At 46.8% G+C, this 23227-nt stretch overlaps 1 protein-coding gene across 1 annotated transcript in view; it reads left to right on the forward strand.

Moving 5' to 3' along the window:
• LOC146782663 (extracellular calcium-sensing receptor-like) overlaps nucleotides 1-21621 on the forward strand; it is a 42158-nt gene extending 20537 nt beyond the window's left edge. Inside the window, exons 3-5 of the mRNA XM_085637164.1 lie at nucleotides 17808-18035; nucleotides 20376-20499; nucleotides 20693-21621. Of these exons, the coding sequence (XP_085493290.1) occupies nucleotides 17808-18035; nucleotides 20376-20499; nucleotides 20693-21621 (1281 nt within the window). The remainder of the gene's footprint in view (nucleotides 1-17807; nucleotides 18036-20375; nucleotides 20500-20692) is intronic.
• Nucleotides 21622-23227: the final 1606 nt, after the last annotated feature.

The following is a 23227-nucleotide window of genomic DNA, read 5'->3' on the forward strand; positions in this document are numbered from 1 at the left end:
ACCATTTTCTGGAAAAGCTAGAACTCCATCCCCTTTTGTATATTCTATCCAATTTTCCCACCATACACAAGTATGATATCCGCTTTCCATCATCATAAATGAAGCAGGCATTTTTGGTGGCGGAATAGGAATTCTCTCTCTAGTCAGCACATGCTTATCTTTCTTAAAGAAATTCTTTAATTTTCTTTATTAACAACATTTTTCTCTTTTCTCCATACATTCTAGATGCACGATATATAAAATAATCCGCAAACCCTTGAGCTCTTCTATCAGTGCGTCTCACACCAGCAGTCAAATCAGAGCCCAACATACAAATTTTCGTCGACCAATCCTAGCGCGGCTTCTATAAATCAACCAATCAGACTTAGGCTCACCCTCATGGTCTGACCAATGCCAGCGCGGCCTTTTTGTGATGTCATTTCTGCTCCTTACTACTGACCCCTCCTTTACAATCTGCCTCTGTCTCACGCCCGCAGTTCCAACCAATCCCAGCGCGTCTCTCTGTGACGTCAACACAACTCCGGTGACTGACCCTCCTTTTACAAGGTAATACGAAAAACGTATTTCTTTACTTTTCTTTTAAAATGAAATCTGTTAGTAACAACATAAAAACATTAGTTACTCTGCCTGTTCTGCTAAACAAATATTTCTGACTTATTCTGGAGTCTCAGAATTGCTCCTCTCCTACCGTGAATAAAAACCTCTATTTACCCTTCATTCAAGGTCTAGAGAGAACCTGTTACTCCTTCAGTGTTACCCTTACTAGGAAATAAGATCAAAGTTTCACCAGCGAACCTTCTGCTTTCACTCACTCTCAACTTTTATATGAAATAGTCCCTAGTTTAATACTGCTAGCCCTACGTAGCTTATCAGTATTATTCCAACAGACGAGTAACTTCACTGCAGTATGTCTTCTATCACCATCCGCTATTCATTGCCCGGGAATTCTGGACAACATGAAACAAAGACGCTAACTCTTTTGTTAAACATAAATCAGTAATCAATTTATCAATACTCATCACCAAACTAGTCAATAATAACCTTAACTCTGCTACCAGAAAACTGATCCAGCGGCAAACCAACAACAGATACTCCACTACCATATACTCACCTGGGCCCATAAACACACATTCACAGTTGAGTTAACCGCTGGAGTCAAGGTTTATGTCTTCCACAATTTTCAAGATTAGTTATTCCTCATTCCTAGTTAACCTTTCACTGATCAAAAAGTTCTTTCCTCTGCTCGATGGACCATTAGTTGAACTAGTTGATGGTGAAGATTAACACTAATTCTATCTTATTTATTCAAGTAAATAATCACAGACTCTGGAAATTTTAAAACCTTTATCTAAATTAAATTCATGTGAACCATCTCAAATACACAGTGCAGTCACCATCATTCTAAGGAGAGAAAATTCAGTTAATTAATCATCAAACACATACTTAGGACTCATACAATGATAAATGCTCAGAAAGGGAGAGGACAGAGAGAAAAGAACATCCCCAAAAAACGTGAAAATATAATTACCAAGAATGGTGTGAAGACCAACCCCATGGCCAAATTGCTGGTAAGGGTACCCCGGTAAAGATCAGGTGACAAAGACTTCAGGACAGGATTCAGGACAGGATAGATGACATCTCTAATACCGACGGTTGCGTTGCACCCCTCTCTGACACTCTCTTCCTCCTCGAGATTCTTCCGCGATCTTCTTTTCTAACCCAATTTAATTGGGATAGAAGGTTCTGCATTCTTCCTCAGCATCTCACAGCATCTCTCCCAGCATCACCATCTCCCAAAGCACCAACAGAATCCCAAGCTCTCGACTAACTAACTAACTAAATCTACCTCAATTATACCTTTTGTTCATAATGTACCACCCATTAAAGTTTCAATATTGTAAAAATTTGAAATCTAATTGGTCAGGCAAGGAGGGAAGATCCAAAAAATCAGGGGAATAATGGATCACTTGTCCTGTGAAATCAGTGTACCGTTACAGCATCATCATAGGGTTTTTAGATAGTACATATGCTGTCCTCCACCCAGAGGTAGACCAACTGATTTGCCAGTAGTGTCCAGAGATTAAAAGAGGGCGTGAATGTGCTCAAGTGCAGTGAGGTTAAAATTCCCTACATCACTGTGTGACACAGAATTTTATTTTAAAAAACGGTGATGTGAGAAATTAAAATATAAAGGTGGTGAGTATGTAGACCCAGTTACTAGTCTACTGCACTAGTAGGTCAACATGTTTCAGCCTTCTCGTATTATCTTACGGCTTTCGTCAGTCAATGACTTGTTCAGTCTCTATGCGCGGCCTACCGGGACGCTGCGCATAGAGACAGAACAAGTCATTGACTTGTAAGAACCGAAACAGGTTTTAACATCGCTCTACGACATCCTGAGGAAGCTATAAAACAACACTTTGAAGTTTCAGATACAACAGATCTGACTTAAAAAAATACATAAGTGGTAAGTTAATCACTTTAATTAGGAGACGCAATGAGCAGCTAAATATACTTGGTCCTGACGAAAGCCTTAAGATAATACGAGAAGGCTGAAACAAGTTGACCTACTAGTGGGGTAGACTCTGGGTGGAGGGCAGCATATGTACCTAAAAACCCTACGATGATGCTGTAACGGTGCACCAAGGCGGGGAATTAAGATATACCGCCATTTGCCTGTGTACGTTTATGAGGGTTTTTATACGGCTCCAACACTACCAAGACCCTGATTTCACAGGTCAAGTGATCCATTCTCCACCTGATTTTTTGGACTAACCATTGGAAGCCGAATAGATCACAGCTTCTCATTCCCTCCACCGTGATTATTACATAAGGAGGGAAGATCATCACAACATGCTTACATGTCACTTTATTCAGTTAAACCATTGTTCGCAAACCCATCCCCTTAATTTGTATTCATATTTTTATTTCCCACCCGCACTCATGTTTCAATCTAACATTTAGGTCCATTCAGTTGAATTTTTCACCGTCCGTTCTCAGGCTGGGTCTTTTCAGCAACCTTGGCATTGATTCAAACTCCGTCTCATCATTCCGGGTTCACTTTCAGTACACATGCGCAGCTGTCACATTGACCAACTTACTTCAGTTATACACAAGAGGCCCAAATGTGCACTAGTAAGAAAGTCAGAAAGACAAATGTTACTTTAAAAAGTAAATGGTTTCACTGAATACCACCCATCTCTACTCTATTCCCCTTTACTTATTAATACTTTACCCGCATTAGCATTAGTAAAATAGATCAGTTTCCCTTCAGCTAAGCAGATGCCATGCACGCGAGTCTTTAAGGCACCATTTTAGGCCTTCTGCTCATGCGCAAGAATTTCCCTCCAAGGATAAATTTGTCATATTGCGTAGATGCAGTTAACGCATACGCCGTAAAGATTTTCCCTATTAATGCTGTTTAGTCCTTTGTTTGTGTTATTAGTGTTAGCAAACACATAGGCAAGCTTCACTAATCCGCGTGTTCATGTGGTGCGTATTAGCTTTACACAAAATGTAATTAATAACATGTTAGTGCGTTAACCAAGAGGATTTCTTCGGAGCAAGTCTCTTCTTTACGAGTCCTTGCTCCATCAAGAGTATGGAGGAGGGAGTGTTAATTTAAAAGGTACAAACATCAGTAGAATAAATAAGGGAGTGGAGAGGAACACCATCACAGTAGGCATAGCTTTGTAGCAACATGTTACAAGATAAAACATCACAAGGCAGCTCATAAAACTTCAAAAAGTGGCTCATGAGCAGGCTACTGACACAATGCCTTAAGTTGCCTTCTCGTATGAGCAATATCAGTAAAGGGATTTAAAATGTCATTTGGAATTGGCTATGTGAGAGTAGAGGCAAAGCAGAAGACTTTGAACCTCATTTAGTTCTTAGCGGGTGTTAGACCTGGCTTTTTCAGCCGGTTTATTCCTAGACATTTTGCTTTTTGACCTCCTATTTTTGACTCTACTTTGGTTGGTTTTATAACTTTGGGCACTTTACCACTGCAGATCAGTGCTAAACTGCATATGGTCTCTGTGAAAATTGTTATTATGGTTGGTGTTTCTATGATTGGTTTGTTTGATGTAATACTAAGTCCCTAGTACAGTGCACCGTGTGTGCCCAGGGACTGTAAGTCAACAGGGCCAATTTAGCAGTGGTGAGGCCCTGTGCGACAATGTTTGTTGGTGCCCCCCAAAGACCATATTTACCACGGATTCCCTCTCTACCACCATTTAACAGTGCTCCTCAAGTCTCTATAGCCACTCTCTCTCAGACTGCTTTAGTTTTATAGCACCACTCATACCAGTGTAGGGTGCCAGTGCACTTTAAATCACATACACATTGTCACAGAGACAATCATGCATGTGCAAATCAGTGTACAGGAATGTTACATAAGACAGAGGACTACAATGTGTGGGAGTCACATGTCATCTATACTGGTAGGCAGTATAGTTTAAGAGTCCTTGTTCTGGAAAAGCACAAATTCAGAATTTGAAACATAACATAATTGTTAGGGGTTTTCTTCAATAATAAAAATTGATTTGCTCTACCCAAATGAACCCTTTTTTGCAAGTTTAGGATAATGTAAGACAGGGCAAAAAGACATATAGCGCTAATACATATCTTGTATTTTGCATGCAGTTCTTTGATGATAGTTAATAGCTCACTGTGCTATATTAGGATTTTAACTTATAAACTGTAACAAAGGATCCCTGGGACACAAGCAGTGGCCCACTGACCTATTTCCATTATATGTACTTTGTGATCTGCATGGTACAGATTATTTGCAATAGGAACATTAACCCACTGCACTACCTTACGATGAGTTAAAACTAGTAAACCTAGAATCTCTCTCCAGCAGGAACATTAATCACTGGAGTAATCTTGATGTTTTTATTGATGGCTGAAAATTGCTGGAAGCAAGGAATGCGGCGGCAAGTGCTTTTTCAACAAACATGTGCTTGCAAACAGGGCGCCCTACCCCAAGTCAGCGCCCTGTGCAGTGGCACCAATCGCACTGCCTTAGAGGTGGCCCTGAATGCTACTAGTGGGCTTGCAACACTGATTGTGCCACCCACACAAGCAGCCTTGCAAATGAATCTCATGCCTGCCATTACAGTGCCTGTGTGCACTCTAGTACAGCCATATCGACCTGGCAAATGCACCCACTTGCCAGTCCCTAACCTTCCTTTCTCTTACATGTGAGTCACCCCTAAGGTAGACCCAAGGTACACCTGTGGGCAGGGTGCAGTGTATGTGAAAGGTAGGACATGCACTGATGGGTTTGGCATGTCCTGATAGTAAAATATTGCCAATTTCAACTATGGTAAGGCTATCTGTCCCCATAGGATAGAATAGAGAGTTTGCTTGTAACTTCTTATGAGCATTACTGCCCATGGGAACAAGCGAGGAAAATAACGGTTGATATGCCTGAACTCAGAATGTGAAGATGCCAGTCAGTCAGTCAAATATGCATCTTTTAGTGAGGGTGATTTTTATATTCTGGGTTTGAAAATACCACTTTTAGAAATTAAGTATTTTCCTTCCTTACCATCCAGTGTTCCTCTGCTAGCTTGTGTATTGACTGTCTGGCTTTTGAGAGGCAGGGGCTGGGGATGTGCATTCTTTTCAGACAAGACCTTGGGGGTTGAGGTGTGTCATGCCTTTCCAGGGTGAGTCAGGGCTGGGCTGAATAGACCTGGGCTGCATTCAGAGTAGGGGGGGAGATTTCGTTCACGCCTGAATGGGTCTGGTCTGCCAAGGACAATGCTGTTTCCATCTCCTGCCAGGAAGCTGCACCAGTGCAGACAGAACTTGTTTTGGCTGAGCACAGACACACCCTGCCTCTTCCAAAGGATTTTGTATTATAAAAAAGATGGGGCCCAGACCCCTGAACTTTAGATCATTCTGGGAATCAAGATGAAGCTTTGCTAAGGAGAAGAGCTGGAGAAACTAAGGAGGAAAACTGCCCCTGTGCTGTTTGCTATCTGGGGTTGGTCTGCAGTGGATACTTTCTGCCAAGGAAAGGAGAAGGACTTTGCAGTATGCTGTGCACAGAATATCTCCAAGGCCTTGAAATAGAGCTTGCCTCCTGTTCTGAAGTCTCAGGGACACAAATACTTCTCCCCCAGTCCCCCCTGAACTCCTTTGCTGGGAGTTCTGACCTACTGAGAGGTGCTTGCCAGTGTTCTGGAGGTTGTTTTGGGACTAGAAACTGCAAGAACTGTGAAAATCAACGCTTTGCCTGTTTCGGACACATTGCAGCAGTGCAAGAAGAATTTTTTGATGCATCACCGCTGCCGAAGAATCAACACAGTGCCTGCTCACGGCTGGAGTGTCTCTCGTGCAAAGAAACCTGTGCACCGATCTCCGACATCCGAGATCACCTCACCGATTCTGATGCAGGTCCTGCTGTGGAAGAACTGACGCATCGAGGGGACGCTGCTGCAATCATCGCAGCGCATCCCAGGTCTTCACGCATCACATTGTGCCGTATTGCACTCATCGCATTGAAGTGCCAAGTCTGTCGCATCGTTGGTGGAATACAGTAAGAAACTGACGCATCACCTCCCCATGCAGTAAGAAACCAACACATCACCTCCTCTCTGGTAAGGAACCGATTAATCACCTCCCCTACGCAGCGGTAAGGAACCGATGCATCACCTCCCCCGGAGAGAGGAACCAATTTATCACCTTCCCTGAGTGTAAAGAACCGATGCATCACCTTCCCTGCAACCCTTTTTGCTTGCATTTTTTGACACATCCAAGGTACTGTGTGGAAAAGTGTTGCATCTAACATTTCCTTGCAACAGAACAGTTTTCTACCATTTTAAAGACATTTTTGATTACTGGATCACAAATTTGTGTTGTTTGAACTTGTTTTGGTTTAGATAAAGATTACTTATTTTTCTAAACTGGTGTGGGGTCCATTTGTAGTGTTTTCACTGCATTACTGCATGTGTTCACACATGCTTTACACACTGCCTCTAAGATAAACCTGTCTTACCAAGCTACCAAGGGGGTGAACAGGGGTTATTTTAGAAGTATATCCCCCTTACCCTGACTAGGAAGAAGGGTCCCCACTTGGATGAAGGTGCAAATCCTTGCCAACTAGAGACCCCCATTTCTAAAAGTGGGCAGCATTGAACAGTCTCTCTTAGAACCAGCAGTGTCTGGTTGGCTGAAAGGATGATCCCAGCCAGGTAGAGCTACCGCTCCCATCAAGGGCAGGTGTTTACACTCGCTGTATAACTAGTGCACACACTTGGGTAGATTGGCTATGAGCAGTCAGGATTACTACAAGGGCAATGTGTAAAGCAAAGGCACAGCAGCCACATGCAATTAATATATTGAGCTTCACTAAAGAGACTTCACACGGTGCAAGTAGAATTGTTTATAGTAAACACACAAATCTAATCATTATGACATGATCATCATAAATGTTTGGTGCATAAAACACATTCAGAAATAATACTAGCTGTACTAGGCCCACTCGTATTATGTTATCAATAGTATGCACACTGTGGACAGTTCCTAATCTAACCCCCCCCCCCCCCCCCTCCCAATTGAGAGAGGACACTCTGATGAGGTGCTTGATAGCAAAATTAGGTACATACACAATAGAACACTTTTTTTGCAGCACTGCGGGCCAGAGCCACACGGGGAAACCCAATGTCAAAGGTGTTGCGCTTTTGGCAAACAATTAACGTATAAAGCAGTCGGGCTGCACATGATCATTCCCACTCACCCACACTTACTTCGCACCGCTACTTGGGGTGACAGGTATCAACCAGTTGGTATGTCATGCTCTAGCACACACATACATACTCAGCACCCTAATGTCGTGCCACTGGTACCCAGCAGGCCGGTTGTTCACCCTCTGCAGACTCCGTGACCCAAGCCTCCTTCCATCCCCTGGCTCAACCCAATTGTCCTATACCCCCAGATGGAAGACAACCACCCGCCCCCCTGACATTGGGCTGTATGCAGCTGAAGTCACACTGTCTGGGTCCTAGGGAAGCAGGTGGGAATATGTAGCAGTCATAAGTAGGAGGTAGACATATGCAAGGGAGAGTTTAGCAGACACTTGGAAAGTTCATCTACAGGTTTCAAAACACAAAGGAGTCCCTAAGTCGCTGGACTAATATCTGAACTGTCACGGAAGCGTTCCTTAAACCCAGTCAATTTCTCTCGGTACTACCTGGTGCCAAAATGTCTTCAGTAGGGGCCAGGTATGGAGAGGGCAGTTAGTCTGCTATGATGAGGGTAAAATAGCGAACATCCGATGAATGGGGAGTAACACAGGGGAGCCTCTCAGTAGGATGAGGAGCCCTGATCAGTAAACAATTATCCAGGTCATGCCCAGGCAATCTGGGCACAACACCTGGTGCATGCGGTATGATTCGCACAAGACACCTCAGATTTCAAACACGATGATTTGCAAATTCTGCTCATCCCTTGAAAGGAGGCACTTGGACCAGTGCTCGTTGAGATGGGTGGCAACAAGCAATTCCAGTCACAGATAGTGAAGAGATGAAAATCCGTACCTCCCTGTAAATTAGGCACTATGTCTGGTGCATGATGATACAGGTTGCACCAGACCAGTCCAGCCACGCACACATAGGTGCAAGTTCAGCAGAGCCACATGAGAAAGAATGAGGCACTTCTACAGGTACACCCCCACCTCCGAAGGTCGTATCCTGTGAATCGGACATCACATGCAATCAGCACATAATGAGTCAGCTTGTCACACAAGAGAGATGCTGCATGATTGACGAAATAGCCCTCAACCACTGAATCCGCTCACTACCAACTAGACGCTTATGGGTGTCGGGGTCCCCACAGTACAGGAACCACATGCCCTAGATATGGGCCAGAGTTCTGGGGCTCTGAACTAGTCAATGTCAATGCTCTTTACAGACATAAGTCTTTCTTCCATGGTCACACCACGCTAACCATTGGGATTCTGTAGCCAAGGTGTGCACTTGAGAGGGTACCGCTCTCCATATGTCACAGGTAGATGGTGGAGGACATCTTTGATATCCCTGAAATCTCCAGGAGAACCGTAGGCCGGCAGTCCTTGGAGAGCACACTTCAGTGTGCCACACTTCAGCAACGTCTCGGCCCAAGCAAGCCACGAATCGAACAGTTATCCTCCATTTGGACAACAGAGTCCTCCAACAACGTGCATCACGCAGTCTGGATTTTCTGGTCCGACATCCCCACAAGTACATCTCACCCTTTGATGAAGGATGGCACCTGCAGTTATACTGTTGTGTGTCTTTGACGTTTGGGGTGGCTTAGGGAGATTTCCCTTTGCACCACAAAGGTCTCTCCTAAATTGTGGGCCTGTCTGCCAGGGGGTCATGGAATTCAGATCTTAATTTTTAGTGGGGCCATGATCCGGCCCCTAGAGTCTAATTCTCACAACCTCTATCTTCAATCTATCCCATTCGGCCCCCAAATGGCAGAGGTCTGCCGTTCCTGTGGGATGCCCATGGTTTAAGGCTGTTGCTTGGGAATGCACAAATGTGCTCCATGCAACCACTAGTGTCCACTGGAACCTGACACCATGGTCCCTGAGACTCTTATAGCATAAAAATGTCCATATTCTATAAGTAGTTATATATAACAATGTCTCAACGGGAATCAATAACAGGATATACTTTAAGAAATAACGTAATCACAATGTATACATTAAATGATGACAAAATAGTCCCAAGAACATGATTTAATGCAGTTATGTTGTCAGAAAGGACAACCAGATCAGATTTATATAAATCAAAATGCAAGATCAACCATGCTTTTAATGTTGTGTAGTAAGTGGAAAAGTGAACACTTTGTGCTCATGCAGACAAATAAATGGCGCAATGGAAACACTTGAAAAAATATAATGAAGAATGCTACAGCATTTTGTACCAGAATTCAAACTGAAGTTATGAATGAATGATTACATTTATGAAGAAGTATATGAAACGAAGCCCGTGGTCCAGGCACTGGTTACTTCCAGACTGGACTATGTCAATGTCCTGTATCCGGCCTTCCTGAATACCAGCTTAGGTGGCCCAAAACGCAGCCACCAGAGCAGTTCTCATGCTTAAGCCAAGGACTCACATATCCCAACATCTCAAGGCTCTTAACTCGCTCCCAGTAAAAAAGAGGATCAGATTCATAGCTCTGGTGCTATTCTTCAAGGTGCAGGCTACCTCAGTAGGAGAGTAACCCAATACGCGCCACCCAGAACCCTGAGATCCTCCTCCCTGAACCTAGCTTCTGTTCCCAGAATATACCAATGCAGGGTATCTCCTTCAGGTTCCTAGGAGCACAGGCCTGGAACTCGCTTCCTATGTCTTTGAGATCTGTGACTGAGTTAGCCACTTTTAGGAAACTTCTTAAAACCTGGTAATTTTGTCAATGATCACCCATCCTCTAGAAGCACTGCAAATCGTGGTGTTTCGCAGCAGAGGGTGTCAGTTGGGTTGTCGAGGGGCCTGCCTGAGTGCCAGGACACTCTTGTTGAGTAGCTGTGCACTATATAAATGTCTTCATTCATTCATTCATTCAATCATCCAAATCACGTCATAATTCAGAATCCAACTGTTGCTTGTGCACAGCGATGGTATTTAGACCTTCATGACTAGAGGTCATCAACAGGACATAGCTATCACAACATTGGGTGATATTCATAGGTACGTGGGTAGATTCTGGCATGGCTCATGTCCTCAAGGGTAAGGATGTCCGTTGTGGGATGAGTACAAAGGATAATAACCCACAGAGTGGGCAATAGAAGGGCTCCCCTGGCCTGGATGGGAGTGGAAGTGTTCAAAACAAAGGTCCTGAAGAAGTACCTTAGGGTTAGTGAATAAATCTGGAGAGTCGATCGGCACGTCTTGAATGAATCAGGAACACTTCCACTCTCATCCACTCCAGGGGAGCCCTTCTATTTGTGACATGATATGTTAAATCAAACAGCTGTAAACTAAACTATGGCATACCTGAGGGGTTGACTCTGTCCCTCCCATCTACGTGATATATACAAGTAGTCCCTGGGCCTGATGCTCTACAGGAGGAACAAGAATACACCAATATGTTGAAGATGTGAAAATCTCCAATCAGACACTAAGATACTCTATTATAATATATTCTTGGAAAAACTCTAAATCTTGATGAATGCTTTCTCTCTCAAATACAATCCTAATTAAACCTAGTTTCTACTACTCCACTCACTCACAACCCCACCTCCTGTCCAACGTTACTTCTTAAGCTTCAATGATGGCGGCTTTATCCAGCACTTTCAGCAAAGTGTGTAGCTTTCTAGGAAAGAGTTGAGGACTCATTAACCATTCTCACCCCAGCTCAGTCTCCTCTTACTCACTTTATGCTTGTCTTTGACCATGTAAAGATCTCCCCTACCTTTTGGCTACATTTGCACCATAGATATACCATATACGTAGATACATACATAAATGCACATGTACACACGACTGGTTCTCTAGTTATTATGAGTTCCTGAATGTGGGCAAGTGCTACTCATAAACTGACACATTGTGCCCCATGTTAACTTCAAAGTGTGCTGCTGCCCATGTGGCCAGGTACATGCTATATAGGGGAGAGGAGTTGACGTAACGACAACGGCGGTGGAACTCAAATATGTCTCGAGTCTCTGCAAGGACGTGCAACATCCTGAGGTTCTGGGCAAATCACTTATTCTCCCCATGCCTAACAAAAATTAATGGGGCTTATTTACAATCCCCTTGCGCCACTTTTGCGTCAAGACGCAAAAGTGGCGCAAGGGGCTTGCAAATCTGTCCAAATGTGTCCTCATGTAACGCAACTGGTGTTCGTGTAAAGCGCTCTGGTATAAAACTCTGTAAAAAAAAAAGAAAAAAGAAACTAAATATAAATAATTAAATGCATAATGACAAACTACATCATTTGACAACTTACTTTCTGTACCTGACAATTCCTTCATATATGAAGTCATTATGCACCATTAAACAAATTAATAATGAATTAAGTCTAGATACTAATGTATATAAATATCAAGTAATTATTTCAATGTTCTCAATTGCAATGTTTTCATTTTTTGTACGTGTCATTATTGTTTTTATTAGGGTGTATGAATTTGTAAAAGTATAAAACTGAAAATACACTATATAGTAAAAGCAAATATGATTAATGTAGGAGTAAGGTCGATCATGTGGTGACCCAGGACAGGCCACGTGTTATGGACAGGATCGCTGTACAAACAGACGGTGAGCCTAGTGATAGTTAAACCGGAAAGACCCCGAGCGGTCTTCCGATACTTTTATTTATACCCTCGAGGCGAGCCCGCCTCGAGGGGTGGGGGATGCATGTGTGCATGTATACATTGTGTCGTAGAGGCCGAGTGGCTCTCTACATCCCTCCAACATTTTAGACAGTGCCATTCATTTAAGAGTCTCCCTCAAGGCGAGGGGCATACACAGTCTCGGAGTCTTTGGCTTGGGAGCTGGGTTACTTCGCAACCTGGAGCCCACTCCTCTGCTGGACACACCTCTCTCATCCCGGCCCCGGGGATCAGGCTCTTCCCCTCGGGCTTGACTCTCCTGATGGTTAGTCGGGGCTTGACCTGAGGCTCCTGGTGGAGTGCCTCTCCACTGCCTCGGGGACGCTCTTTCCGGGGTGTCTGCTCGCTCAGGGAAGCCATCCAGCTCCTCCCCTGCTTCTTCACTCGATTGTTCTACCGCCAGTTCTTCCTCGACTCTCTTGAAGTACGATGCATTTCTGGTCACCCTCACATCACCTCTTCCGGCTGTTATCATCGTTCCTTTTGCCGATAGCACCGTCCACACCTCTGGTTCAAAAGGCGTCCGGAACTTCCATCCCGGGTGTCGATCTTTCACTATGACCTTGTCTCCAACCACTATGCGGTGTTCGCGGGCCCTTCGGTGTTCACTGGCTTTGTTGTTTGTTCGCTCTCTTCTCTCCTGTACCGCATCATCATCCCGTGCCGGTGGGCTCCAGGACAGATCCGTCGGTATTCCATCCCTCGGGCTTCTTTAAACAGGAAATGGGCTGGGGCGCACTTCGTAGTGCAGTGCGGCGTGTGCCGATACGCATCAAGGAACTTGGTTAGTGCCGCTTCCGCATCCTGTCCCTGCTCGACGGCGATGCGAAGGGCTCTGTTCAGCGTGCGCATCAGTCTCTCGACATCTCCATTCGCCTGCGGCCTCAGAGGGGTTATCCGCCTGTGCCGGATCGCCCGTTGTGTCATGTATTCCCTGAACTCCTGGCCCTGGAAGGGTGGCCCATTGTCCGACCGAACCACCTCCGGGTTCCCCAACATGGCGAAGGTCTTTTCCAGAGCCATCCGGATGTGTTGGAACGACGTGGACTCCACCACTTCCACCACCGGGAACTTCGTATACGCGTCCACCATCACCAGCATCTGTCTCCCATCCGGGAAACTGCCGAAGTCTACGCTCACATTGCACCACGGGCGATGACACGGTTCCTCCGTGATGACCGGCGTAGACGGTGAGTCCCCTCCTGTGATTGTGCATGCTCGGCACCTCCGTACCAGCTCCTCGACCTTTGCGTCCATGGTTGGGAACCACACCTTGTTTCTTAGGCGGGCTTTGGTCTTCGCCATCCCCTGATGGCCCTCATGTGCCAAACGTAAGCACCTCTCCTGAAGTACGCTGGGGACGACCAGCAGATGGCCTCGTAGCACCGTGCCGCATTCACCAACACTCAGCTCGTGGCGGACTTGCCACATTTGCTGCTGGGCGTGTTTCTCTTCCTCCGTGAGCACCTGATTACCCTCCAGAAACCTCTTCCAATTGTGGGACGCCAGGGCTTCTTTGACTTTGGTCAGAGTTCCGTCCTGGTCTGTCGCCTGGCCAACTGCCTCCAGGGTCATTGCATCTGGGCAGGCATCTCTGCCGACCATCTTCACGTAGGCGTCAGAGTATTGGACGTCTGCAGGGACACACGCAGGGGGAAGGTCTTCAGGGTGCCGGGACAGGTAGTCGGCAGGATTGTGTGCTCCGGGACGGAAGACCACTGTGAGTCGGTATTGTTGCAGTTGTACCGCCCAACGTTCAATCCGTGGCGGGGCGAGCCGTGTGGTGCCCCCAAACAGCGGGACCAGCGGTTTGTGGTCCGTGACCACTGTAAAATCCTGTCCGAACAAATACAGATGAAAGTGCTGGCAGGCCCACTTGATCGCCAGATTCTCTCTTTCGATTTGAGCATACCGCGTCTCAGTATCAGACAGCGCCCGACTGGCGTATGCAACTGGCTTCCATGTGCCCTTTTCGTGCTCTTGGAGCAGCACCGCTCCGAGGCCCACCGGACTGGCATCCACGACAAGTTCTGTCGGCTTCCCCGGGCGGAAGTACGCCATGACCGTCTTGTCTTGTAGGGCCGCCTTGATTTTCACAAAAGCTGCATTGGCCTCTACGGTCCACCGCCAGGGCTGGTCGCTTCTCGTGAGGACACGGAGGGGTTCCGACAACGCCGCCAGGTTTGGGATGAATCTCCCGCAATATGTCGCCATCCCGAGGAAGCTCCTCACCTCGGTTGGTGATTTGGGTATGCTGGCCGACCGCAGGGCGATTGCTTTCTTAGGGTCCACCTTTAGGCCGTCTCGTGTGAATGTGTAGCCAAAGAAATCGATGGATTCCTGATAAAACACACACTTCTCTTTGTGTAGTGTGAGGCCATGGTCTCTGAGCCGTTGGAGTGTGGCTCTCAACTGTGCATGGTGATCCTCTAGGGTGCATGAGAACACGAGGATATCGTCGCTCAGGTTGATCACTCCGGTTAAGCCAGTCAGGGTTTCCTTGATGGCATTCTGAAATACCTCTGCGGCCGACGAGACCCCGAAACTTAGGCGCTTGTACCTTCTCAGGCCCACATGCGTCGCAAAGGTCGTGATGTACCTGCTGCTCGGTTCCAGCTCCAACTGGTGGTATCCCGCGTTGAGGTCTAGTTTTGAAAACCATCGGGCGCCATTAAGGCGTGACATGGCGCTCTCTCTTGACCGCTACGTTGGGTAGCCGCATGTCAACACACAGCCTGATTGCCCCGGGCTGTTTCGGTTTTGGGGCGACCACCAACGGGGATACCCAGGGCGTGGGACCTGTAACCTTCTCGATGACGCCCAGTGCTTCAAGTTTTGCCAGCTCAGCTTCAACCTGAGGCCTCAGGTTGTAGGGTACTCGTCGGTGTCGCAGTGCTATTGGTCTGACCGTGGGGTCTATGTGAAGTCTGAATTGCTTTCCTTTCAGCTTCCCCAGACCCTTGAACAGTTCGGGAAACTCTCTTAGTATGTCCTCCGCGTGTGCTTCGTGCACTTCGTTCGTGAAGAACACGAGACCCAAGTCTTCGGCCGTGTGGCAGCTTAGGAGGGTGCCCCTTTTCCCTTCTGTCACGTGGAACAGGGCTATGGTGGTGAGGGAGCCGCTGGCGACTGTTGCCTCAAAAGTGCCCCTCAGGGGAAGGGGGTCGACTCCTCCATACGCATATATTCTAGCTTTAGTTGGGAGTAAAGGAGGTCTGTGTTCCAGGGCCTCGAATTGCTGGGAGTCCATGACATTCACTGTCGCTCCAGTGTCTATGAGCGCCTGAAGATTGGTGTCCATTATTCTGACCGAGCACATGGGAGGCGGCCTTCGTCGGCTCCCTGACTGGCCCACAAACGATACGTAGTAGATCTCGTCGTCCTCTTCTTCCAGGTCGAGGTTATGTTGGTGCGGCACTTCCTTTTCCGTCCCCTCGGACTCCGCAATCGACAGTTGTCGGACTCTTTGCGTGAAAGCTCTCGGCCTCCTCGGGGTAGGACGTGGCTGGCCACTGCGGCAGACCTTTGCGTAGTGGTTCAATCTTCCGCAGCGGGAGCACTCGCGCCCTTTTGCTCCGCACGTGGCTGTGGGGAGGTGCTCCTCCCCGCAGTTCCCGCATGGCCCTCCGGGCGGCGGTCGTGTTCTCCCAGGCGCGGGCGTCGGCCTCCTCCGGATGACATCCACGCGCTCCGCTTTGATCTGGGGGGCTTTGGTGGCGGTCTGCACCGGGGCAGGCTTGTGTAGGGCCGCAGCCATCTCCTCCGCCCTGACGTCCAAGAGTTCGTGTGACCGGGCAAGCACCAGGATCTGATCCAGCGTGATGCCCGGCTGGCGCAGTATCAGTTTCCGGAGTAGTTTTGACTTACACCGAGTATGATCTGGCTCCTTATCTCTTCTCGTTGGTCGGCAAACTCGCAGGTGGCCGCCAGTTTCCGCAGGCGTGCGTGGAACATGTCGATGGACTCATCTTCTAATTGGAGTGACCGTCGGAATTTGAATTTTTCGAAGTCTAGATTTAGCTGTGGATCGAAGTGTCGGTTGAGGGCCGCCACCGCGGCGTCGTAGTCATCCGCACGGCCCGTGTTCGGCAGGGTCTCAAAGAGATCATAGATTTCGGATCCCCCATAAAAAATCAGCAGGGAGCGCTTGACAGTTCCATCCGTCTCACGAGTCCCCGTGAAGTAGTTGTTCAGCTGACCGACCCATGCCCTCCATCGGGGCGCAGCAGTGGCCGGGTCCGCCATCTCGCTTAATGGCGGGAGCGGGTTAGTCGTCGCATGGTGACGGGGCAGGTCAATCGCCTGTCTTCACCCTCCAGCCGGCGCAGCTGACTGAGCCGGCGCAGCGCTTCCTCCGGCAACCGGCGGTTTGCTCATCGCGATCTGCAGGTGCACCACTCCTGGCGTCACACACGCGAAACAGCTGGCAGGTAGGTGAACGGCAGAGGATGCGCAGGGCGTGTGGCGGGCGTACTCACTCAGACCCTGGATATGTCAGCAGTGTCCCCTTGTGGCTCCTGTCAGGCGGCAGCGACGTCCAGCATCTGCAGGAATCACCTGGACCAGAAGAGGGTCTTGTGGCAGCCAATGTTCGATGATGAACGGAAAAATCCTCTTGCAGCAGCCAGTGCTTGTTGCTGGCAGGGTTTATTTTTCTTTGGCACTCGCCAATGTTTGTTGGGTGTTGGGATCACCCACCACGCGGCCAGGCCTCAGTCATCAAGAGACCTGGGGAGGCACAGCAGGCAGCACTTAGGAGCCTCCTCTCCGACGTCAGCGGGGGCGGGGCACTCCGAGGGCCTCGTGGACGAATGTCAGAGCCCCGGGTGAGGGAGTGCGTTCAGCGCGTCGAGGCAGCACCTCACCAGGCCGCGCCTGCCCCAGCGATGACGCAGCACGCCCCTGGATCGTGTCTCCTCCGGGAGACACACGCGGGCGGCGCGGAGGGCCGGGACAGCTGGCAGTTCTCCGAGCAGGAGCGCGACTGGCGGAAGGCGCCGACAGTGATGGAGCGTCTCGGGTGGGCTCCGATGACGCCGCGGGGCAGCAGTACTTGCCGGCAGCACGCAGCGGGACCTCCGGCCTCGTCGCCAATGTGGTGACCCAGGACAGGCCACGTGTTATGGACAGGATCGCTGTACAAACAGACGGTGAGCCTAGTGATAGTTAAACCGGAAAGACCCCGAGCGGTCTTCCGATACTTTTATTTATACCCTCGAGGCGAGCCCGCCTCGAGGGGTGGGGGATGCGTGTGTGCATGTATACATTGTGTCGTAGAGGCCGAGTGGCTCTCTACAGATCAGAGCTTCATCAACACGAGGAAAATAAACTCTGACGGACAGTCCATTCTTCTAGGTCTTTTATTTCCAAGCAGAGAGAGTGAGATACATAAAATATGGGTGGAGAGACTGATGTTAGCAAATGAAATAAAATGGCAAGTAATTAGAAACACCTGACTCGTCTCCTCTCTTCTTAGTTCCTCTATTACATGAAGAACGTGAGATTCAAGAACAGGTTTGGGGATGAGATATCCTTCGACAGCAATGGCGACCCACCTGCCCTTTACACAATCTTCAATTTGCAAGTAGGAGCTGGTGGAGCCACCCACTCTGTGATTGTGGGGAGCTTCGATGTCGGGGCACCTGCAGGGCAGCAACTCCATGTTAATCAGAGCGCCATTCGCTGGAATATGCAAAAGACAGAGGTAAGTCACATCCAACCGGATGGAAATGCAACCTTTCAATCCCCATTAGATAAAGCATGCACAATCTCTGGTGTGCCTTCCTCATAGGGCTTCAGCGTTACTGACACCGAGAGGCATAAAAGCTACGGGCTCTTTCGTCACACTTCCTCTTCAGATGCCAATGAGAGGGCCCACAGACCACATTTATTTGCTATTTGACCTTCCATCTTGAAAGTTTCGACAACAACTAATATTATGGAATAATGTGATTGGAGTTTTTTCTGTCTCTCTTGTAATCATCATTGAGGGTATCATTTGTGGCACTAGAATTTTGCGTAATTTGCTTTTGTGGAATTACGTGAGTATTTAAAATTATGCCAATTTATGCATAGTTACACAAAATGCAAATCCGTGATTTAGCACTATATTTTGGAGCAACCTAAGGCCCTAGTTAAGCTGGTGGTCAGAGTTACCTCTGACCGACACCGTTTCAGTGAGGGAACTGCCTACCATAGGCCAGCCATTCTGTGCACCTGATTACAATGCGATCACACATTGTGCGGTCGCACACACCCATTTCTCTATGGGAGCTTGTGCGGTGGGTGGAATCTGCACTCAGCACAGGCTCCCACTGAGAAATGTAAGTTTGTGAAAATCCCTACACTGTGTGTCATGCACCTCACGGTGCCTGCCACACAGTCCAGAGATTTTAAGGGGGCACCATAGACGCCCCCCAGGCCCTGCAGAGGGCCAGGGGGAAGGGAGCCCTGCTAGGGGCCCTCAATGTCACTTTACGACAGCCTTTCCATGTCAGAAAGGCGGACATGGAAAGGCTGATGGAAACCGACATCATAATCCCGACGGCGGAAACGTCGACTTTAAGGGATTATTAGGAGTTTCCGGCCAACCGACGGACTTCAAGACCCTGTCGGAAGGTATTGGTCGGTCTCTCCGACTGCTGCCTCCGACCAAATGCATCATAATGCTTCAATCAGACCACAGCAGTAGATGTATGCTAGGGTGGAACGCACTGCATTGGGTAGAGACGAGGTACTGTAAGCAGAGATTATGCTGAAAAGGCACTGCTTTCTTTGATCCTATGCAGCAGACCTTTCTGTTTTAGTCAAACAAACTCCCAAATGTAAATGGCCATAACTAAAACAATAATGCAATGGCCATGATGCACAGGGAGATTTCTTCCTGTGCTTGGGGAACTCCATAAGGTTTTCCTGTCTGGTACTGCAATCCCAGGCAGCACAAATGAATGATGGTCGCCCTGCTCTAAAAAGGGTTCTTGACTGTTACTCTGAACTGGCCGTCCGGTGGCAGCCACTCGGTTAAACACTTTCAATGGCTGGCTGGGGTTCTACCACTGGAAACTGCAGTTTCCCCACCTCTAAATGGGAGGCAGCAAAAATGAGTTTGGTGGGGGGGAGGGGGGGGGGGGGACAGTGCCAATTGTTAGTTGTGATCAAGTCCCTCTAAACACCACACTAGCCTCTTAGTGTATACACAGCTTGAGATGAAAAAGAGTTCCTATTGACACCACAAGATACTGCAGTGCAGATCACAAGAAATGACTTGAAAGGGCACTTATAAAGCGCATGGCTACCCTAGAGCATCCCAGCGCTGCAGCAACTCCCAGACCAGGTGGACAAATTAAGGGAACAGGAAAGTTTTTAAACATTTGCGAAACAGCATGTAGTTGGATTCAGATCTAATAGTCAGTGGGAGGCCATTCCAAAGCTTTGCAGCATTGTAACCAAAACGCCGTCCTCCACTGCGCATTCGAATCGTTTTACAGTTGGTACTAAGGCCAGGTGTTTATTTTCTGATCTCAAAGATCTAGTTGGGTGGTAGTACTGAATGAGAGATCGAACAACTGGGGGTCCCTTGTTAGAAAGCGCCTTGTGAGCAATGCACAAGGCTTTGAACTGGATCCTTTGGGGAACCGGCAGCCAGTGAAGTGCTGCCAGAGACGGTTTGGCAGAAATCCACCTGGCAGAGTTGGTGAGAAGTCGTGCTGCGCAGTTCTGGATAAATGGACATGGCACTGTCATGTTGGGTAGTGAGTGTGAGCTCGAAAGACATCCCCTTTCCTAGATACACAAGTTCACACATCCCGCTATGCCTCAACTTTTTTTTACTAGACCGCTACTGTAGCACATTTGTCATTAGAAGCCATGTTCTCCACTAGATCTCAAGAAGATCTTTTGATAGATTACATTTCTCCACCATATGACATATCCAACACTAGACCTTTTCTTCTTTATTCTGTCCCTAATGCAATACTAATTGAACTTCAGAATAAGGACAATTAACTAAGCTTGTGATTGTTTACAAGTCCTGTTGGTCCCCCAGGTGCCCCACTCCGCATGCAGTGAGAGCTGTGCCCCTGGATATAGGAAAGCTGCTCAGAATGGACGTCCCACCTGCTGCTTTGACTGTATCTTGTGTGCTGAAGGAGAGATCTCACATGAGACAGGTAAAGGGCAAGTATACAATTATTATTTGATAGGTATATGTGCTCTGTTACAGATAGACAAATTGGTGGTATGCTCTATGCCAGGTTATGTATACGGTATTCTGCAGCACTCGGGTTAGATCTACAATTCCAGTTTCGTATAAAGTTAAACCATTGGTAAACCTTCTGTTAAAGTTTGTGACTTCTATTCCAGATTCAGGGACGTGTTTTCGGTGTCTAGATGACCAGTGGCCAAATGAGAAGAGAACAGCATGTGTCCCAAAAGTAATAGAGTATCTCTCTTATGAGGAGCCCCTTGGGGTTGCACTTTCTGCTATTGTAGCCTGTTCATCTTTCTTGACGACAGCCATTTGGATAACATTCTTCAAGAACCGGCATACCCCAGTTGTCAAAGCCAACAACCGGGAGCTCAGCTACCTTCTCTTGGGAGGCATCTTACTATGTTTTCTCTGTTGTTTACTATTCATCGGAGAGCCTCAGGAAATCACCTGCCTATGGCGCCAACCTGCTTTTGGAGTTTTATTCATCCTCTGCGTCTCTTGTGTCTTGTCCAAAACCATCATGGTAGTCATTGCCTTTAATGCCACAAAGCCCGGCAGTAACATGAGGAAGTGGCTGGGTCCACGAGTTCCTATGGTTACCGTCTCGGGTTGTACATTTCTTCAAGTCCTCATCTGTGCCATATGGCTACTAAAGTGCCCTTCTTTCCCAGAAAAGAACATGAAACTGAGGACTGGGACCATCATCGTTCAATGCAATGAATGTTCTAAAACTGCTTTCTGGTGCATGCTGGGATACATGGGGGTCTTGGCTTGTGCCAGTTTTGTGGTGGCCTTCCTTGCCCGAAAATTGCCAGACAACTTCAATGAAGCCAAGTGGATCACATTCAGCATGCTGGTGTTCCTCAGTGTGTGGCTGTCCTTCATCCCGGGCTATCTGAGCACCCAAGGGAAGCACATGGTGGCGGTGGAGGTCTTTGGCATCCTTTCTTCTAGTGCTGGGCTACTCACCTGTGTATTTTTCCCCAAGTGTTTCATCATCATACTGAGGCCAGATCTGAACACTAAAAGACATTTATTCGGAAAAGGAGATAGGAACACTCAGAAAATGAAAGCCATATAAAAACCAACTGTGTTCAGTGTAAGGGTGGTATTTTTTATAACTCAGCTTTAAAGGACACTTGAATCAGTGACAAATGCTTTCGAAGGAGCTAACGTCTCGTTATGATACACTTTGCATGCCAAATTGCTAGGGCTGTGTGAACTTTAAATTACACCTGTGTAATTTGCGCAAGTTTGGAAATTTTACATCGTGCTTTTTATTTGAAATTCCAAAAATTAAGGCTAGTACACCACTTTGTGTAATTACAAAACATTTTTAGTAATGATCTATTGTGAAAATGCCCTGCGTGCTAATAATTTACTGCAGGTGCACCCGAACAACAGAGGCAAGTAATTTATGGTGCTTTTGTTTTTTGCACTTTTTTTTTAGCACAAAATGCATCTCTGTCTCAAAAACTGACGCAAGGATCCATTTTGTGCTGAAACAGAAGGCAAGATGACAGATTTGCGTTTCGCATAATTAGTTGCAATTTCTCCAAAAGTTCAATTAAATATGGGAAAGCAAATAACACGAATTTCACATAACCATAAGTCAATTGAGCAGATTATTAAATTAGAAACGGAAACAGGTGAGCATGTTCTTTGCATTTATCCTGGCCTGCACAACATTTGATATCAATTTATTAGGGATGCACCTAAAATAAATAAAATTAATTAGGACAAAGACACCGATACATTTTATGACAAGCAACAATCATAAGTGTGCCTGTTTAGTCTGTTTTTTAGATATTGACTTATGATTATGCATTAGTATTAAATAAATTCAACCACAAATAGTGAATAATACAGAAGGGGTTTCTTTTAATGTTGTCTGTTTTCAGAAAGTTCTATTTTAACTGTATTTATTCATTAATATGTACTTCTGGTTTAAAATTGTATTGCTGTCTAAAACATTTACTGTTCAGCTAAAATACAATTCATATGAACTGGACTGAACTGATCAATGCTTAAAGTTTGTCTGTTGGAAGCAACCTCTTTGCCACACCTTTGGCTGTTTTACACCTTCTACATCTTACACCTGTCAATGACCCCATCTACCACGAGTGACTGAGGATTCAACTCATCACTCCACCCTATGTTTTGCCTCTTGTGTATCTAGGTCCAATGACACACCTCCTTCTCCCACTTCTGAGATCCTCTGTACAAAGGAAGTTTGTGCTCTCATCTCCGTAAGTTCTTGTGTAATTTGCAGACTCAGCTACTTCTGCACAAACCTTATGAGGGACAGGAAAGACTTGTATACGTGGTTTCTTGATGTGAAACGCCGCACTTGCAAAGAACTGTGCAAACAAGACCATTATACTAGAACCTAAGTGCCAGTCATGTGAAGACCTGACTTTACCCTTTCTAGTGGCATTGAATTTGCAGAGCCTCTGGGTGTTTGATCTAGTGCTGGGATGTCCCAATGGGAATGATGGCTGTGCTTCATAAAAAAAAAAAAAAAATTAAGTAAAAATGTGAAAAGCTGTCTTAGAGAACCAAATCACATACTGACCTCTGAGCACTAGTGGAAGTTAAATTTGACCTCATTATTTCACCTTTATCATTGACATTTCAAAAGGGGCAGAAGAATGTTAGCTTTTCAATTTTGCCAAACAGAAGCCTCT

The sequence above is a fragment of the Triturus cristatus genome, chromosome 12 (genome assembly GCF_964204655.1).
Source record: "Triturus cristatus chromosome 12, aTriCri1.1, whole genome shotgun sequence".
Taxonomy (NCBI): Eukaryota; Metazoa; Chordata; class Amphibia; order Caudata; family Salamandridae; genus Triturus; species Triturus cristatus.